The sequence below is a fragment of the Phoca vitulina genome, unplaced genomic scaffold (genome assembly GCF_004348235.1).
Source record: "Phoca vitulina isolate PV1807 unplaced genomic scaffold, GSC_HSeal_1.0 scaffold47, whole genome shotgun sequence".
In the NCBI taxonomy this organism is placed as follows: Eukaryota; Metazoa; Chordata; class Mammalia; order Carnivora; family Phocidae; genus Phoca; species Phoca vitulina.
The window spans coordinates 1,313,953-1,332,368 of NW_022589750.1; the positions used below are offsets into that span (position 1 = coordinate 1,313,953).

Genomic DNA, 18,416 nt, shown 5'->3' on the forward strand with positions numbered 1-18,416 from the left:
TCATAGAAAAAAAAACCCTAGCTCTAGAAATTTTAAGAACCTCATCTTTTTTCTTCCTGATTTGTCAATTCAGAACGACTGACCTCATTCGGGGTCGGTGCCGTGCTCTACGGTTAACAAATCCCTTCTCACGTACGTTACCTCATTTGAGAAGGTCTGCTCTTCCGCCTGGCCCTGCAGGCCGGGGCACCGCCCCCTTACTCTGGGCTATCCTCCGCCTCCAATCTGCAACCCACACTAACACTATGATTTTTTCTAAAACAAAAGTCAAATCATATTATTTCCCTACTTGGAATTTCTAAATGCGTCCCAAAGTCTTCAGGGCAGAATGCAAACACCGTCCACCAGCACCGCTCCCTCAGTGATCTCATCCTGGCCTCCCTCTGTAGCGTCCTCTCCCCTCCCATGCCCCCCACACAGCCCATGCGCGATTCGTGCTTCCAGAACGCAGTGGTCCCCTTCGTAACTGTTCCTTTGCGCACCTTTCCTGTCCTTGAACACCCTTTCCCGTTTCTTCTCCTGATTTTTATTCCAGCTCTAAAACGAACCTAGCTCAAGCGTTACCTTCCCTGAGCGCACAGTGAGGCTACATGCCCCTCTGTGCCTCTAGAAATTTATGTTTCCAGCATCTACAGAAACTAGTACATACAGAGGAAACGAAAGCCAATGGCATTTGAAAATATTAAACCATCATTCTAATCTGCTTACTTTATTTTAAGGGAACTAAGGGAACAATCTTTACAATAATCAAATAACAATTTGGAAATATAAGAAAAATCTTTTCCTTCTATATCCTTTCACAAGCCTACTCTCCTGAAATTCTACGTTCCCTAAATGTTCTCAAGGAATCCATCATTAGACACTATATTTGGAAAGGTACGGGTCAATCTCTGCATGCAAAATCTACCAAATCTTAATTTCTGTGCTCCTGAAAACTAACCTTAATCAGTTCAACAGATTTCTGACAAGAAGTAGGCAATAAGCAATGAAGACTCTAAATAATGGTCATGATGATATTCAGCTAAGCTTCTCGCAGTCAGCTGCAGCTCCGTCAGGCCCCGCGTGGGGAAGCACTGTGCAGGGGCGCACGCTCCTGACGATGTGGCCGGCGGCCGCGGGCAGGGGGGCAGGCGGCGAGATCCGATGCCCCAGTGCTCCTGGCCCTGCGAGAGCGGAGCCAGCCTGCGTGGTGCTAGGCTAGCCAACCAAGCCCAGACAGAAGGGACAGAAGGGAAGGTCCTGCTGTGGCCCCTGGGGAATGAGGCTGACGCTGCACAAACTGGCTTATTTCGTATTTCACAGGGATATATTTCCCCAAGCAAATGGGAGGGAAGAAGCCATTATTTCTGCGCCTCCGGTGAGAAGGACAACATCAGCAGTTTGGCATGCCGAAAGAAACTCACCTGGTCTCTGGTCTCAGCCTCCTGAATCTGAATCCCTTGTAACTGTTTCTCATAATTGGAGCACATATCGCAACGTCTACCAAGTTTATTTCCTGCGTTATGTACCTGAAGGCACCAAAATGACCTCTTATCAGGCAGAACAACATAATTCCACATCGCATACTTGAACACACGCAGTCGTACCTACGTTACTCAGAGGGGAACAGGGACGGGGTAGACAATGTCTTCAGAGATTTATGGCAATATAGGGTTGGATTCTAAGACGCCGTAAACGCCAATACAAACACGACAGGAAAACAAGGGCCACGAGATACGGCATTGGAGGAAAACACGAGGCCACAGGTCCCAAGCCGAGAGCCACACACCGTGAGTGAGTACGCCACCAGGAGAGGGGCCGCGGCCGGGAGCAACCAGCACCCACGGGCCAACCACAAGCCGCCACCCCGTAAGCTACGCGTCCTGCGTGAGACCAAGGGGGGGCGGCTGCTGTGAGGCTTTGTCTGCGGTTCCGCTCAACAGTTCCTCAGGAGACGTGGGCCCCGTGAAAGACAGCGCTGCTAGTCAGAGGACCTGGCCCCTGACCCCCATCTCCCTGCTCCCAGTTCCCGGGAACACCTGCACGACTCCCGCAGCCTGAAGCAAAGCCCTCCCCCGTAAAGCTGGGGACGACGGCACTACCATCCCGAAGCTGGAACACAGGGCTGTGTGAACCCGCGAGCCACTGCGCAAGGCGTAAAGTTTAGCTCCTAACCGTACTTCTGAGTTTGCAAACACGCTTAGGAGGAAGATGACCCTCTCTCCCCCGCAGTTTCCGCCCCCCCTCACCCGCACGCACTGGCTCATCGACTGCCGACAAGCATTTGCGCTTCAGCTCTCCAGGAGAGACTGGAGACGAGTGCAGAGCAAACCAGGTTTAGGCTCCTCCAACAGAAAGCTGCCTGTGCTCCAGCCCAGGTGGGACTCCGGGGGCGGAGGGGGGCAGTTCACAGCCAGTGTGATCAGCCAGTCAGCTCCCTCCCCGGCCACAGCCCCCTGGACCGCAGTCACGTGCGTGCAGGGACTCCGGGGTACCTCGGGAACCGACAGCAAACCCCACACCCGCTCTCCCCCAGAGCGCGAGAGCAAGTCGGAGGGCAGCTCACCTCTTTCTGCAGGAGGTTCCATTCGGTCTCGCTGACCAGGCGGTAACCACTGGGGGACACGTAAGCACTCTCCACGCCCTGGGTGACACTGGAGAGGAGAGACGCGGTCTCCTCTTGCTCGGGTGTCATGGCCTTGATCGCCCTCTCCTGATCTTTGGTGAGCATGAACCCGCTTGGCATTTGCAGGGACCCAAGGGAAGCAGTATCAAAGTTCTCAGACACCGAATCTGCCCCGACCAACGGTCCAAAATCCGATTCGTCCAGGTTTCCGGCAGATTTTGCTTTGTAGTTATAGCCTAAAGCTTTGGACTGCAGGGAGCCTGAGGTTCCCAAGCTGTCGGTAGACTGTGCTCTCCTGAGTCCGTCTTTAAACACGTCCGTGTCCGATTTACCGAACGGGTCTCCAGACGGCAACAGTAAGTCCGCATCCAGCGAGTGCACCGACCCATGGGTGCTATCTAAATGCTCCTGGAATGTGAAAACACACGTGGCCAAGTCAGACGACTCTGTACTTCAGAGACAAAATGACCGTATCGTAAACATGTTTGCCACACGTTACATACAATAATCCTGAGCGTGCTCCCGTCACATACTCACTGAACAAACATTTACCGAGTGTCTTCTATATGCTGGACACTAAGCCAGGCGCTCAGGACACAGCTGTGAGCAAACCCTGACCTCAACATGTGTGCAGTTCCATGAAAAAAGAAGCAAGCAAGCAGCTGCTAGAATACCGTATGTGACCAGATGACAGGCTAGAGCTCCGTGCTGAATGCTCTGGGGGCTCAAGGAGGGGGGGGGGGGCTTGAGCCCAGACACAGGGTCAGGGAAGGTCCCCCGAAGCCCAGTGCCGCGTGCACCAAACGTGAGGTGCTCCTCGTCCGCCCACGTGGAGATGCGCACCCGACACCGGGACCAGAAGTCTTCAGACAGAGGCCGGAGAGGGAGCACCACATAATAATAATTAAAGTCACAGCAGCAGCTCGGAACACCTATGATGAGTCTGCTGAGGACAGAGCCCCAAGAAACACCAATTTCGTCCACTTTGGGGATGGACGGAGGAAGGAGTAGCCTGAGTGGAAGGGAAATGAGAATAATGTCGAATGCCAGAAGGTGTTGCAAGCATGTTAAGTGGGTGCAGCAAGTGAAAGAACACACATCGTGTGATTCCGTGCACACGAAGCATCCAGAACCGGTAACTCCAGTCAGTGGATGCCCAAGGCTGAGGTGAAAGGAAGCCAAGGAGTGACTCCTTGGAGGATGTGCGGTCCCCTGGGGTGGGGGACCCAGACAGACACAGTGCGTGCACGCTTCAAGTGGTTAATTCTAGGACGTGTGAATTTCAGCTCAATTAAAGAGACACACGGGGCAGGTGTTCCCGATGTGCGAACAGCACAGGAGTGCGCCCCACGTGGCAGCGCACAGTGACCGGGAAACCCAGAAACCCAGAAACCCAGAAAACCGGAAACGTGTAGCAAGTGTTTCTTAAAATTCAACATATTCAATTTAAAGGACCAGCCTTTGTTTCAAGATAATATCCCGTCTACTTTTTGTTGTTAAATGCCCTTTCCTTTATGAACTGGAGAAGACTGTGAAATACAAAACTTTTAAGTGAATTCCTCCATTTCTTTCTGTATAAAGATGTTTTTTCACCTGCGAGATTCAGATGGCTGAGGAACACACATCTAGTCTGTGTTGCCGTAGCTACAGCCAAGGTCCCGAGTAAGCGCCCGATACAAGCCGGGACGGGCATCCCTGCTGCCGGCTTACAACAGAGCCTCCCGCGAGCGCTGCCGCACGGACATGGAGGAGGGGAGGGGGCGGCGGCAGGAAACACGCCAGACCACGGAGCCCGCGACCACACGGGGCACACGCTCCCAGGGCAGCGTGACCTGTAGGGGGTTTCTCAAAGATGACTCAACAGTATGTGCCGATACCTGAAAAACGTCTATGCCCTTAAACTCGGCGGTCCTTTCCCCGTAGCGCACACTAAGGTGAGCAATCAGGACAGTCCAGGATGAGTTCTGTTCAGGGAAGAGTTACATGCAATAGCATTATGCTGTTCCTCATAACGAGGAAAACTCCCGCACTAATGAAAGATGGAACCAATCTATTAGTCTGTCAATCCCGTTTTTCATTTTCTACATTTTACGATGTTTTTCCCATTCTGAGGACCTTGCTGGCCAGGAGAGACGGCCCCTCCAAGCCACCTGACTCCTCTGATTAAGACACAAGTCGCCTACGAACACGCCTCGCACATACACCCGACCCATCCTGTGTCCAGCCGCTTTACCTGCCCTCACGACCCCACGCCACTACGCCCCTCGCCCTAAATCAACCTGGGGCCAGGCACCAGGAAACCAAGGACAGACTCTACACCACGCCTCCCCGTATTCCTCAAACCAGCCAGCCCTGTGCGGTTTGCCCTGCCCCTGCCCTCGAAAGTCCCCGTAATGCCTGGGGCACGTGCTGTCCACTTGCTCCTGCCCGTGCCTCGTGACCCAGTGCTGCCGCGTCTGCATGTGGCTCTGCACGGGGCAGGGGACTCGCTTCTAGGGACACTGTGAGCAACATGACACTTTTCTTCCAATGGCGTGGACCTGTAGGCCTGGGCATAAATCAGTTACGATGGAATTATGAGGCATGTGCTTGCCGAAATGCTGTCAGCTATTAAATACCACTTGTGGGAAAACATTTACTGATATGCCAAAACCTCTAAGATAGATTTAAGTGCAAAAAATTTACATAAAATATTACGTAGAGTTACAATATGGGTTACCTCTAAAAAGTGAAAACAAACACACACGTGTTAACTCTGGAAACAGAGAAAAGAAACAAAAAGGAAGCAGGGGTCTGCACTAGAACGCTAGTGGAGGTCATCTCTGGGCAGCAGAATCACCCAGAAGCTCTCCTTGTTTCGTAGGCCCTTTCTGTACTTTCCACATTTCCCACAGCAAACACACATTACTTTTGCAGTGAGAAAAGGATACTCTACACATCAGACTAAAGAAGGTATCAGGTCCTACAAATTTTCATCATCTTCAGCCATAAAGCTAAGTCTCCGAAGCGGCCACTCTGAACTTTACATCAACAGGTGAGAGTAAATCATCATGAGTCTCAATACAAAACAAGTGTATTCCACATTCAAAGTGTAAAGTATCAGATCTGAAAATCTAAAATATACTTTAAATGTCTGCAAATAATGTGACGCACAATATATACTAGACCAATGAAGACAGAATCAAAAAATTTTAAAAATGTTTCACTGTACATTCTAACAAATCTCTCTTTCCTGTTTTCCTGCTAAAATATTTTTTGAAAAGTCTGAAACTTTTTCAAACATTCCTGCACACAGACACCACATAATACTTGGCAGTACCCAAAACTGAAACACTCTCCTGAGAGTCTGACCATTAAAAAAATGCACAGCAGAATCAGGCCAAGTGGTTCTCAGTGTACGACCCAAAACAAAGAATGCAGAAAAACAATTACGTCATCCTTTTCAGTGTCCGCGAGGATATTTTTAAAACTTTCACGTACAACAATCCGTAAACATGGAAATATAAGCCACCAGGAAGCAGACTGCACAGGGCTGAGCATACACGTGCCAACTGCACAGACACACGGTACCCCTGAAAGTGGGAACAGACCTGATCTGATCCGGCCGGGGGACGGAGACGGGGCTGGGGGCAGTGGGCGCGAGGCGCGAGAGCTCGGCCGGCACAGAGACGGGTCTGGCTGTGAAGACGTGGGGGTGTGGGAGGCACGGAGGGTCACCCAGCGGTGAAGGCCCTTCAGTGCCACGCTGGGCTCGAAGGCCAGAGGCCTTCATTCCTATCCCAAAGGGGTAACAGTCAGCCTGCGTCCTGAAGATGAGCGGGCAGGGGAGGCGGCATGGCGGAAGAAGGAGCCAGCGTGCAAGCATGACAGGATAGCAACTGCGGCTGGAACGGTGTGAAGCAGGAAGTGGAACCTCGTCGTGCCCGTCACGGGAGCCCGTGTGGTCTCTGAGGAGGGGAGCGGCCTGGCTGCAGCTGCACTTGCCACCAGGGAAGGGGACAGTAATGCTGGGGTGCGGGGGACCGAGAGGTTGCAGAGAGGACACCCGACGGGGAGGCCCCTGCCTCCGTGGGTGGGGGGGGGGCGAGAGGCCCCGAGGCCACCGGAACACCACTCTCCACATCCGGGGCTCCCCACTCCACCTGAGTCCTCACAGCCCACGGCCTCAGATCTGCTGATATGCAAGCATGTGCTGTGGGGGGTTCGGGGCTTCAGGACTTGAGCTCATCTTTTAAAGTAAAAGCCAAAGTACTGGCAACATTTACTATTCATCCCCGCAGAGATTTTGCAGGTGTCCTTTAAGTTCGCTTCTACTGCCCTACTTTGAGAACCACTGGAAAAAGAGCCTGTACGTGGCTGAGCGATGGTAAGAGGACCCCATGTTTCCGGAGCCCTGGCTGTGAGCCCGCCAACGCGGCAGGACAGAATACCATCGCTCTAGCTCTGCGCTCCCGCACGCACACGGCCACGCCGTGGACACGGGGCCCTAACGACAGACTCACCCTACCTCTTCATTCGACAGCTGGGCCGGAGACTCCTCGTGCGTGAAAGCACACACGGCCACGGCTTTTGCCTCCTCCTCAACCTCTGTTCTGTCGTGATCCTTCCTCTTGTGAAATCTCTGTTGTTCGTCTTCCTCCTAAAAGTTAAAGAAAATACATACATACATCACCCGGGTGATCTACACTTCACCACTCATAGTTCTTCAGCCGCTCAAAACAGATAAAAGAGAACGAAGCTTTATGAGAACACTGGGCCCTGAAGTTTACTCGCTTTGTAGTCACTGTCTGGATGTCTGGTCCTGACAAAAGGTTTCACCACCACAGGCACAAAGTACGAAGCCCATCACAGAGGAGAAATCAGGAAGCCGCTTCCAAGAAGAGCGCGCTCTGAGAAAGCAACACAAAACACACCCTCACGTCACCGGATCCGAGAGTGTTCACGTGGCCGTCCCCGCAGACAACTACAGAACGCAGGCAGGGCGCGGCCATTAGAAACAGGTACAAATTCACATGGAACACAAAACGAATGGCTGAAGTTGATGTAACGTCCGCATGACACGGATGAGCAGGTACCTCGGTGCTCCCCAGAACGGCCTCGCGGGCAGGGACAGGGCCTCGGCACCACACGGGCGGGGGGGGGGGGGGGGGGACACACAAGCTTCTTCAGGAGCAACATCATGCTCTCCGCGGCGGCAGCTGGAAACGGGCCCACAGAAGCAGCACCTGCTGGATCTGGAAGGATCAGCGCGGGGAGTCTGCCAACCGGGTGAGGGGTGAGCAAGGGCTCCAGGGAGGGCAGGCGCACAGGCGACCCCAAGTATCCTGCTGTGGCTGAGAACAGGGCAGGCACACGGGAAGTCGAGGGCACGGGCTTCGAACCTGGGATCTGCCAACAGTCTGCACTGCACCTGGGCGCTGCGGTGTCTGTTTGCTCTGGGAACTGCATGACACAGAGCTTTACAGGTAAAGCCTGGGCACACCGCGGAAAACCCGCATAGAAAAACCTCAGTACATGTTAATACAGGCCCTAAGTGACCACTTCCAGCATCTAGACTGTTTCGATCCTTAAGTTGGCTGTGTCTACACAGAAGAGGAATGAGCCACAATTAAAGACAGAAATTTTAAAAAGGATGAAACTTCCTAAGTCATACAAGGCAATCTAAACAATCTGCACAGTACCTAGAAGAGCTTCTACATAGCTCTCCTGGGGAGACCTTTGCACCCACGCACAACACGTGCAGGAGAGGAGCCGCGCCACCGTTTGACATGAACACAGAACGGGAAGCCGTCTGGGCGCCGGGACAGGGGCAGGGATCGAGTCCCTCACGGTGTGTCCACCCCGGCAGTGAGCGAGAGTGACAGCTCTCTGGGGCAGAGGTTACAGAATACGTTCCCTGTGCCGCCTCTGGACCAACCCGAACACCCACTTCCGAACGCAGACAAATGCCCTGGAGGACCGCCCTGCGCAGGAAGGCTTCTGAGGACAGAAGTGCTCGCTCCTGGAAGGGAGGTGGCTGGGGAGATTCTCCTTTATCACTTGTATTTACTGTTGTATTTTTAACCTGAGAGGTATTTGTGTATTACTCATGTAATTCAGATAGCTTTCTAAAAGGTAAGGAAAAAACAGGATCTCGGGTGAGCAGCCCTCTGGACTCCTGTCCTTTGGGATCACTCAGCCCCTCCCCCCCCACGCCGTCACCATCCAGTGAGGCTTTCAGAGCAACGTCACAGAAGACGTGACCCGGACAAACAGAATCCCGGAGCCCTGGGAGAACCGGACAGAACCGTGGAGAAAGATTTTCTCAGAAATATGCACTGTTGCGTCCTGCAGTTTCCAGAGAGGAGCACTGCTAAATCAGTCCTTTTTCCCCAGACAAGGCCATTTCTAAAAGGTGAAAAGCAAAATCCCTCCGATGCAGCTATCACGCGTTTTGAAAGGGTGCGAGCGTCCGCTGCCTCCGAGCCAAGCCCGCGTGGGCGCCAGCAGAGCGAGCGCGGGCCCAGAAGCGCCGCTCACCTGATCTCTCTTCTTCAGCTCTTCCACCTGCCGCAGCTGTTCTGACGTGAGCACGACCTCCATGCGCTGCATATCCCGCATGAGCAACCGCTGAGACTCCAGAAACTGGTCGTTGGCCTTCTGCCACGTGTGCTTCAGCTGGTTGTGCTGCTGTCGCTCTTGCTCCAAGAGATGGCACACTGTTTAGGAACCCCCCCAATCAGAAACACGGAATTTCAACGGTAGGCAATTCCTGTAACCTGGGGCCCCAGACCAGGTCTGGCCGAGGGTCCGCCCCGTCTGGGACTCCGCCTTGGACAAGAACCGAGGGGCGACCTGCTGCCAGACACACAGCAGCTGTCCTCACACCTCTCCCCACGCACAGGCTCCCAAGCGTGCTCCCAGTAACAGTGACACATGAACAAAGGATTTCTGTGCTCCAGGAGCGCTGGAAACCCTGGTTAAGCGCATTTTTACAGGATCCTCCCCTGCAGGACTTTGAGCTCAGCATCTGAGGTATGCCCGTGTTCTCCTGGAGGAGGATACAGAACACAGTATTCCCCCAACTCTGACCAGAAAGTCCTCCCGGCAGGGCCACTCACAGAACAAGGGAAGTTCCGGGAAGACACTTGGGGAGCTACTGCTCTAAATGCCACTGGTGCAGGGACCACTACTCAGTGTCTTTAAATACCTTCTGACAAATCTGTGACCCAGGAGTCCTTCCCTACCCCGCGCAGTTCTGACGTCTCAGGACAGGTCAAAGGCTCTCTGTATCGGCGGGTACTGCCGACACTGCCCCGCTCGGCCGTCTTGTACTGACGAACCAGTCACTCAAGCCAGAAACCAGAAGACACCCACGCGGCTGACGTGCCTCGCCGCACCCAAAGCCCCTGCGACAAGCGCCCACCAGCTGCCCTGTGCTGGGGGACACAGCGCTTTCCTCCGCCGGCCTCAGACCAGCTCTCGTGACCCCCACAACCGGTACGCTTCCTGCCGTTTGTCTCCGCTCGCTGGCCTACCCTCCACACCGCTGTCAAACTGAACTTCGTAAGTACAAAATTTAGATGACCATCCTCAAGTTTAAACCCCTTCAGAAAAGCCAAACATGTGGCCACATGTTGTATAAGGCCATCTACACGGAGTCCAGAACGGGCAGATCTGCACAGACAGGAAGGAGAGCAGGGCTGCCGGGGGCCGGGAGGAAGGGGAGAAAAGGAAGTGACTAGTAATGAGGACACAACTTCTTTTTGCAGCAAAACTGTTGTGGAAATCAGACTGATAATGGTGCACAGCTCTGTGAGTCTAGTAGACTTTAGAAGAGTGAGCTTCATGGCATGTGAATTACATCTCCATAAAGCTGTTATTTAAGAAAAACTTTTTTTTAAGTTTATTTATTCATGAGAGACAGACAGAAAGATTGAGGCAGAGGCAGAGGGAGAAGCAGCCTCCACACTGAGCAGGGAGCCCGAAAGAAAAACATTTTAAAAGCCTTTCAGAAGCTCCTTCCTGCCCCTCTGATAAAATCCCAAACCCTCAGCCCAAGGTGACCACAATCTGGCTCGCATTTGCTCCCCTGCCCTTTGCATCCTAACTTTGCTGAACGAGTTTCTTCCACTCCTTGACCTTGTTGCACCACATGCAAATGGCCTTGAACATCAGGCTCATCTCTGGCCACCCGACAAATGATCACCTGTCGGTCAAAGCCCCCTTCACAACTGCTTTCAAGAAGCCCACCTGCGCACGGCCGCCTCCTAGCGCACTTGCGAGCAGGCTCCCGGGAGAGGCGCTAACTTGACTAATTCTCCCGATTCAGGCTGTAAGTTACACGGCTGCTCAAGTTGGACCTTCTCTTCCTTTAAGTACTAGTTTTGGTGTGAGTGTTTCAGGATGGAAATTATGCCCTTACTCATTTAATGAGACTTCTCAGATACTTCTCCAGATAGGTTAGGAGGGCCTGGTAGTCTCACACTATTTCTGGAAGGGCTGGGGCACGTCGTTTAAACGGAAATTCCCATTTCTTTTGGACACTCTCAGAGTTTGCGTGTCTTTCTGACGCAGCATACCTCCAAAAAGCGCTTCCTGAAAACCAAAGACCTGCTCAAACCTTGGGTGATTTTCCTAATATTTTATGAAATAATTCTGTAGGCTTATAGAATTTCAGCTTTGACTATTTGGGGAAAAAAACTAATATGCAAGCCTAAATTACTGAGGGAAGAGCTCTATTTCCCACGGCACTTGGTATACGTAAAAAGTATTTGCTGTAGGACTCTCTCACCCCAGTCCTAAACCCCCCCTGTGCAAACGTTCCTAGTATAACCCACAACACGTACAAGGTCTCAAGGCGTCCGTGCATCCAGATGAGGAAATGTTGGTCCATGTGTTTACTAAGCTCTCACTGAAATTTATCATTTCCTTTAATTACCCACAATGTGGGCAACCCAGCCCAGGAAGGAGGACAGCACCTGCGACCCGGTGGCCAACAGAGGCCGTACCCATGCACAGTGGCGGCAGGTGCCCCGGCACAGCCCTGAGGCTCGGCACCGCTTCTGGACCACAGCCTCCACCAGACCCGCCCCCAAACCTTCGCATTTAATGCATTAAGAAAATAGCACATTTGTTACTGTATCGTAAGATGGCAGTTATTTATATTTTCATTACTGTTTCATAATATAAGTGCTTTCTTTTGTATTTTAGGAATGAAAAACAGTATCCTTAAGAGGTTTTCACAGGACTGCCAAAGGAGTCCATGACACAACAAGGTTAAGAACCCCAGGTAAGGGGCGCCTGGGTGGCTCAGCCGGTGAAGCATCTGCCTTCGGCTCAGGTCATGATCCCGGGGTCCTGGGATCGAGTCCTGCATCGGGCTCCCTGCTCAGCAGGGCGTCTGCTTCTCCCTCTCCCTCTGCCTCTCCCCCTGCTTATGCACTCACACTCTCTGACAACTAAAATCTTAAAAAAAAAAAAAAACCCCACTATCTTTATTTTAATGGGGAAAAGATAAGCCTTCTCCCCCAGGCTGGGGAAAACTGAGTCAATTTCTGTAGAAATCTGCTACCAGGCTAGTGAAATCAAAACTGTCCCTTACGAACAGGGATGCTACTTGAGGCCGCCAGAATATATGATCTGCCCTCTGTCCCATTTTCGCTCTTGCTAATCTACCTCCATCAAAATGAATCTTGGGGGCAAAAGCAGTTTAAGCAGAACTTCCCAGCCCTCTTGTCTTTCTGTCCACCGCTCATGCCTTGTGAAGTTATTCCTGGAGTCCTTGAGGAAAGAGGAGCTGTTAACAATCCACGTATCTTTAGGAGACCTCCCGGCTCCAGCCCTTCAAGGAGAACATTCGAACCAACTGCAAAGCTTAAAGTGAATCACTAACATGTTGGAGTCTAGGATTTGTTACTGCTTTTAATCAGCATCAATTCTACTTAGAGACTGAGACTAAAAATATACAGAATCTATATTTACCTTCATGCAATTCCTTCCGCAGTTTCTCGGCATCTTCCTGTAAAACGGATTTCTGAGTATTCAGAACAGCTACGTACATCTCCAGGTCAGTCCTGCAAGATTTCTCAGCTTCCAGATAATGATTCAGTTCCTTAACCTGAAACAAAATGCAATTCTATGAAACTAAAGTAACAGTTTCTTCTTTAGGTATATTGGTAAGTTCTAGATGCCTTGAAAATAATTTACATTTATGTTTACATTTTACATAAAATTTTAAAAGTTAACACAATTTTTAATTACAGAACAAACACATACTTGCTACAGAAAACTAGGAAAATAATATAATAGTAGGTATTATCCATAATCATATCGCCAGAGCAAATACACAACGGCGATTACATGTAACAGCTTTGTACCTCGCTTTCCAAAGAGCTAGCTCTTTGCATTCCCAGAGCAACGCGTACTTGGGTTCATTTTGTCACATTCTCAGTAACACTAGGTTGTTGTGGGGGTTTTTAAACAGTAGTTAATTCCTAAAGATAAAAGTAGTGCCACGCTCTAGTAAATGCGTTTCTCCTTGATTTCTGGTGAGGTAGTTCCAAATGCTTTGAATTTTTAAAAAGGACCCATTTTCATGGATACATATACTGGAAGGAAAAAAGAGGAAGTCATGATGGGAAAAATAACTAGTCTCATACTGTAATAAACACTAACTTGAAGGCAAGTGTGGAATGTTTTATAAAATCACATCTTTTTATTTTATTTTATTTTTTTTAATTTTATTTATTTATTTGAGACAGAGAGAATGAGAGAGAAAGAGCACATGAGAGGGGTGAGGGTCATAGGGAGAAGCAGGCTCCCTGCCGAGCAGGGAGCCCGATGCGGGACTCGATCCAGGGACTCCAGGATCATGACCTGAGCCGAAGGCAGTCGTTTAACCAACTGAGCCACCCAGGCGCCCCTAAAATCACATCTTTTAAAAAATGCCTTCTGTTTAATTGTAATGTTCAATTGTTAACAAGATAGTCTAATATCTGAAATAGTTATAACCAAAATAAAACGCAATTTTGCGCCAGAGAGTGAATATAGAATCACTTGTTTTACCCTGTCTTATATATTATCCATCCTAAATTTTGGCCATTTATGTCAACTTTTTCAAATGGTCATGTCTAATTTCACTTTCCAGGTTACTTTCCTGCCTTATAACTTCCTACTTCTTCCAACTTGAAAATGCCGGCTGACCTGTTTTCAGGTGTCTTTACTCCTAGACCATTAACACAAGATGTCAGTAGTGAGCACAGGCTGAAGGGACGGTGGAAGCCGCCATGGGACGCGCTGGAGGCTGGGGGCCAACCAGACCCAGCGCGGGCCGCTGTGAGGCGCGTCCCAGCCACCGCGGAGGGTGGGGATTCAGCCGACGATAGCGAGAGTCCACGTGGCAGACATAAAATGGTGGCACCCGACCAGTAACCCCATCTACTGCTACTTCTCAGCATAGATATCCGACTCAATGAAGAATTAGTGACATCCACGAAAGAAACTAAGTGAAAGCCAGAGGGTGGGGTCCAGCACGGAAAGCCACCTCTATGGACGTCCACGGTATCAGCATCAACACGGGACAAAGTAAAGGGAGAGGATGACGGCCCCAAGAACCCCAAAACTGTCAACTGAGTCTCCAACCTGACAGTGGCAGCTGAAGCTGGAAACAGTGGGAAAATGCAACAAATCTGTACGGGGACACTTGCAATCTGGGGAGGGTATTTCCCTGATTTCCCGCGAGGCTGAGGATCTTGTCACATTCTGTGACGATTCTGGTCTCCTCCTGGGTGAACCACTCGTTCACATTCTTTACGGTTCCTCCTCTGGCCCATCCGTCCCTTACGGACCAAGCAGCTCTTACTAATTTGGATACTAATTGTTCATCAGGTACAGGAGGTAAAGATACCTCCTAATAGCCCACAACTTCTCTGTGCAACCTTTTGTAGCATCTTTTAATAAGGAAGGTTTGTATTCTAATGTAGGCAAATCTGTCAAACTTCTCTTTCACAGTATTTTTGTCTCTAAGAAACGTTTTATGGGGGTGCCTGGGTGGCTCAGTCGTTAAGCGTCTGCCTTCAGCTCAGGTCATGATCCCGGGGTCCTGGGATCGAGCCCCTCATCGGGCTCCCTGCTCAGCCGGGAGCCTACTTCTCCCTCCCCCTCTGCCTGCCGCTCTGCCTACTTGTGCTCTCTCTCTGTCAAATAAATAAAATCTTTAAAAAAAAAAGAAACGTTTTTGGGGCGCCTGGGTGGTGCAGTCGGTTAGGCATCCGACTCTTGGTTTCACCTCAGTCATGATCTCAGGGTTGTGAGATCGAGCCCCGTGTCCGGCTCAGTGTGGAGTCCACTTGTCCCTCTTCCCCCCTCCCCCGCCCCTCCTCCAACTCGCGTTCATCCTTGCTCATGCTCCCGAAAATAAATTAATTTTTTTAATGTTTTTGTACCCCAAATAACATTTTTTTTTTTTTAAGATCTAAAAGTTTTGAAGATTTACTTTTCACTCTCTGGTTTTTAATTCATTGAAATTAATTTTTGAAAAGTGTGAGGTAAAAAGCTGATTTCACTTTATTACCGTGTTTAAAACTATTTATGGGCGCCTAACTCTTGATTTTGGCTCAGGTCATGATCTCAGGGTCCTAGATCAAGCCCCACATCAGGCTCCTTGCTCAGTGTGCGATCTGCTTGAGATTCTCTCTCTCCCTCTGCCCCTCCCCCCCAACTCCCGCGCTCACTGTCTCGCTCTAAAAAAAAAAAAACGTAAAACTATTTTTAAAAGGCTATTTATTTTTTTAAGTAGGCTCCACGCCCAGCATGGAGCCCAACACGGGGCTTGAACTCATGATCCTGAGATCAAGACCTGAGATGAGATCAAGTGTTGGACAGTCAACCAACTGAGCCACCCAGGTGGCCCTAAAATGGCTATGTTTTAACAAGCCATTCCTTTCCCACTGATGGGCAAGGCCAGCTGTCCTATATCAAATTCCCACACACATCCAGCTCTGTTTCTGGGCTCTTGATTCTGTTCCACTGGTCCACTGTCCCCAAATCAGTAACAAAGCATCTTAATTACAGTAGCTTTACTGTAAGTCTTAGTATCTGGTAGGCGGGGCAAGTCTCCCCACCTTGCCTCCAAATTCCTTATTAAACCCTATTGTATTCAGAGTGGAATTTTGAACTCAGATTAATTTGGGGATATACTACCTGCTTTATAATGCACTATCTTCTCATTCAGGAACACACATGAGCTCAGACCTTCATCATAATGTATTCCATAACAATCTTACCATTTTTGTTTAGATATATTCTCAGGTATCTATGACTCTACAACATAGAGCTGATTTTAGTTTTTTTGTGTTTGGGGGGGGTTTTGTTTGTTGTTTTGTTTTTGCTATTATGAATGGGATTTTTTCCCCATTACATTCTTTACTTGGATAGATTACTGGAGAATATATTTTTGTATGTTGACCTTGTTGGAACAACTTTCTTGAACTGTTGTTGGGTCTAACAATGTTGGTACATTCTCTTGCTTTTCTACACAATCATCGTTTCACTGTCTCCATTCAGTGCTTACGCCCTGTCCCTGCATCTTGTCTTGCTGTGTGGAAATCAAGAGTCGGACATCTAACTGACTGAGCCACCCAGGTGCCCCTCCTGATTAGTCTTAATGGAGGTTTGTCTATCTTACTAGTTTTCCCATTTTTCCCATTATATTGACATTCTCAATTTTTCTTTTGCTTTTCTATTTCACTAATTTCTGCTTTTAAGCGTATTATTTCCTTGTATTCGTATTGTCTGTACTATTGTTCGCTTTTTTGGATTCTTGAGTGAAACATTCAAATCATTCTAAATATTTTAGAATTCCATTTTCCATGAGTTTTTTTTTTTAATTTCCATTTTATTTTAGCGACCATTTTACTGTAAATAATTTAAAAACCTGTGGTCAGACATCTGAGTTTACATAACAATTCTTCAAAATTTTTCGGCACTTCCTTTTGTGACACTATGTAAAGCATAATGTACCTAAAACTAACAATTACTTTATCCCATGCACTGTCTTAAGTGCTTTATACATGTGGACTTACAAAATCCAATAGTGGCCTTATGAGGAGGGTACGATTATCCCCATTTTACAGTTGAGAAAAGCAAAGCACAGTCAGATGAAGTAATTTGCTCGAGGTCCCCCAGCCAGTAACTGCTGAGCTCCTGATTCCTACGCTCTGCTACCACAGAAGACGCAGTCCCTCTCTCGATGGATCTGTTACGTCTAAACTGTTAATCAGATTGCTCAAAACCCCTATATCCCCACTAACGTTTTTCTCTGCTTACACTATCAGTTAAAGATCAGTTTCAGGGGCATCTGGGTGGCTCAGTTGTTAAGCGTCTGCCTTCGGCTCAGGTCATGATCCCAGAGTCCTGGGATCGAGCCCCGCATCGGGCTCCCTGCTCAGCGGGAAGCCTGCTTCTCCCTCTCCCGCTCCCCCTGCTTGTGTTCCCTCTCTCTCTGTCTCTCTGTCAAAATAAATTAAAAAAAAAATCTTAAAAAAAAAAAAGATCAGTTTCAATCTCCTACTAGAACTGTGCACATTAATTTCCCCTTGTAATTGTCCCTTTTAGTTCACAAATTTCAAGGTATATACGGTACATTCGATCGCAACTGTCACATCCTACTGATGAATTTTTAGATGGGGTCCCTCTATCTCTAGTCTTTTTCCCTTACATCCTAAATGTTTCATATTACAATCACTATATCAACTTTCTTTTGGGTAGAATTTGGAGGGCATATCTTTAAATATCCCTTTATTTTCAGTCTTATCTTATAGTTTTATTTTAGGTGTGTCTATTATAAACAATATAAATTTAGATTTTTTAAGAATCCCAACTATTTTAGCAGGTGATTATCAGTTTACATTTATTAGGATCATGGACACATTCCCCCTTTCTACATTCCTATGCTGTGCTTTTGTTTACTACCTTTTTATTATTTTTTGCTTTCTTTCCTACTTTCTTTTAATTATCAACATTTTCAACATTCCCTCTGTATTTCCTCTGTTGTATCTTTATGGCCAACAAGTCCAGCCGCACTGTAACTACATCAGCTCTAAGACATCAATTCTGGGACTAGTGTCAGGAGATAAAGCCAACTTCCAACAGCTTATGTTCCTTGATAAGAAAACGAATGAGACCAGGTGTCATTTTGACATGAGCACTAACTTTGTTAACAAAGCAGCAGGCACATCACTATTGTGATTATTTAAAGTATCCATAAGGACACAATCATCTTCAAGCATTTTTTTCTTTGCATTTTAAAGAATGCAAGGTTTTTAAGACACACAGTCTAAATTCCAGTTTGTACCCCCTCAGTGACTCTAACTTTGCTCATAGCATTAGGTCAGGGTCCCGGGTTCAAGGAACAGGCTACAACATCTCACGACCTTTGAGGCCTCCAGCTCTTTAACCTTGTCTTCAGCCTCTGTCAGTTTGTCTTTCAGAGCCGCGATTTCCTTCTCCATGGGCATCACAACAGACCGAAGCTTTTCAGCATCCTCTTGAGCCTACGGTTAAAAAGAATTAGTCCACAATGGCCAAACTGTGGAAAGAGCCAAAATGTCCATCGACAGATGAATGGATAAAGAAGATGTGGTATATATATATATATATATATATATATATATATATATACACACACACACACACACACACACACACACACACACACACACACACACACAATGGAATATTATGCAGCCATCAAAAGGAATGAAATCTTGCCATTTGCAACAACGTGGATGCAACTGGAGGGTATTATGCTGAGCAAAATAAGTCAATCAGA

General features: G+C 48.7%; 1 protein-coding gene across 3 annotated transcripts in view; it reads right to left on the bottom strand.

Annotated features, from left to right (window-relative positions):
- The window catches only part of RABEP1 (rabaptin, RAB GTPase binding effector protein 1), a 97,551-nt gene that overhangs the window by 15,765 nt on the left and 63,370 nt on the right, over positions 1-18,416 (bottom strand). For all 3 annotated transcript variants that reach the window (XM_032432139.1, XM_032432140.1, XM_032432138.1), the window contains 6 exons: positions 18,019-18,138; positions 12,569-12,704; positions 9,125-9,303; positions 7,113-7,244; positions 2,546-3,013; positions 1,404-1,508 (listed from right to left, as the gene is read on the bottom strand). In XM_032432139.1, coding sequence (XP_032288030.1) covers positions 1,404-1,508; positions 2,546-3,013; positions 7,113-7,244; positions 9,125-9,303; positions 12,569-12,704; positions 18,019-18,138 — 1,140 coding nt within the window. The remainder of the gene's footprint in view (positions 1-1,403; positions 1,509-2,545; positions 3,014-7,112; positions 7,245-9,124; positions 9,304-12,568; positions 12,705-18,018; positions 18,139-18,416) is intronic.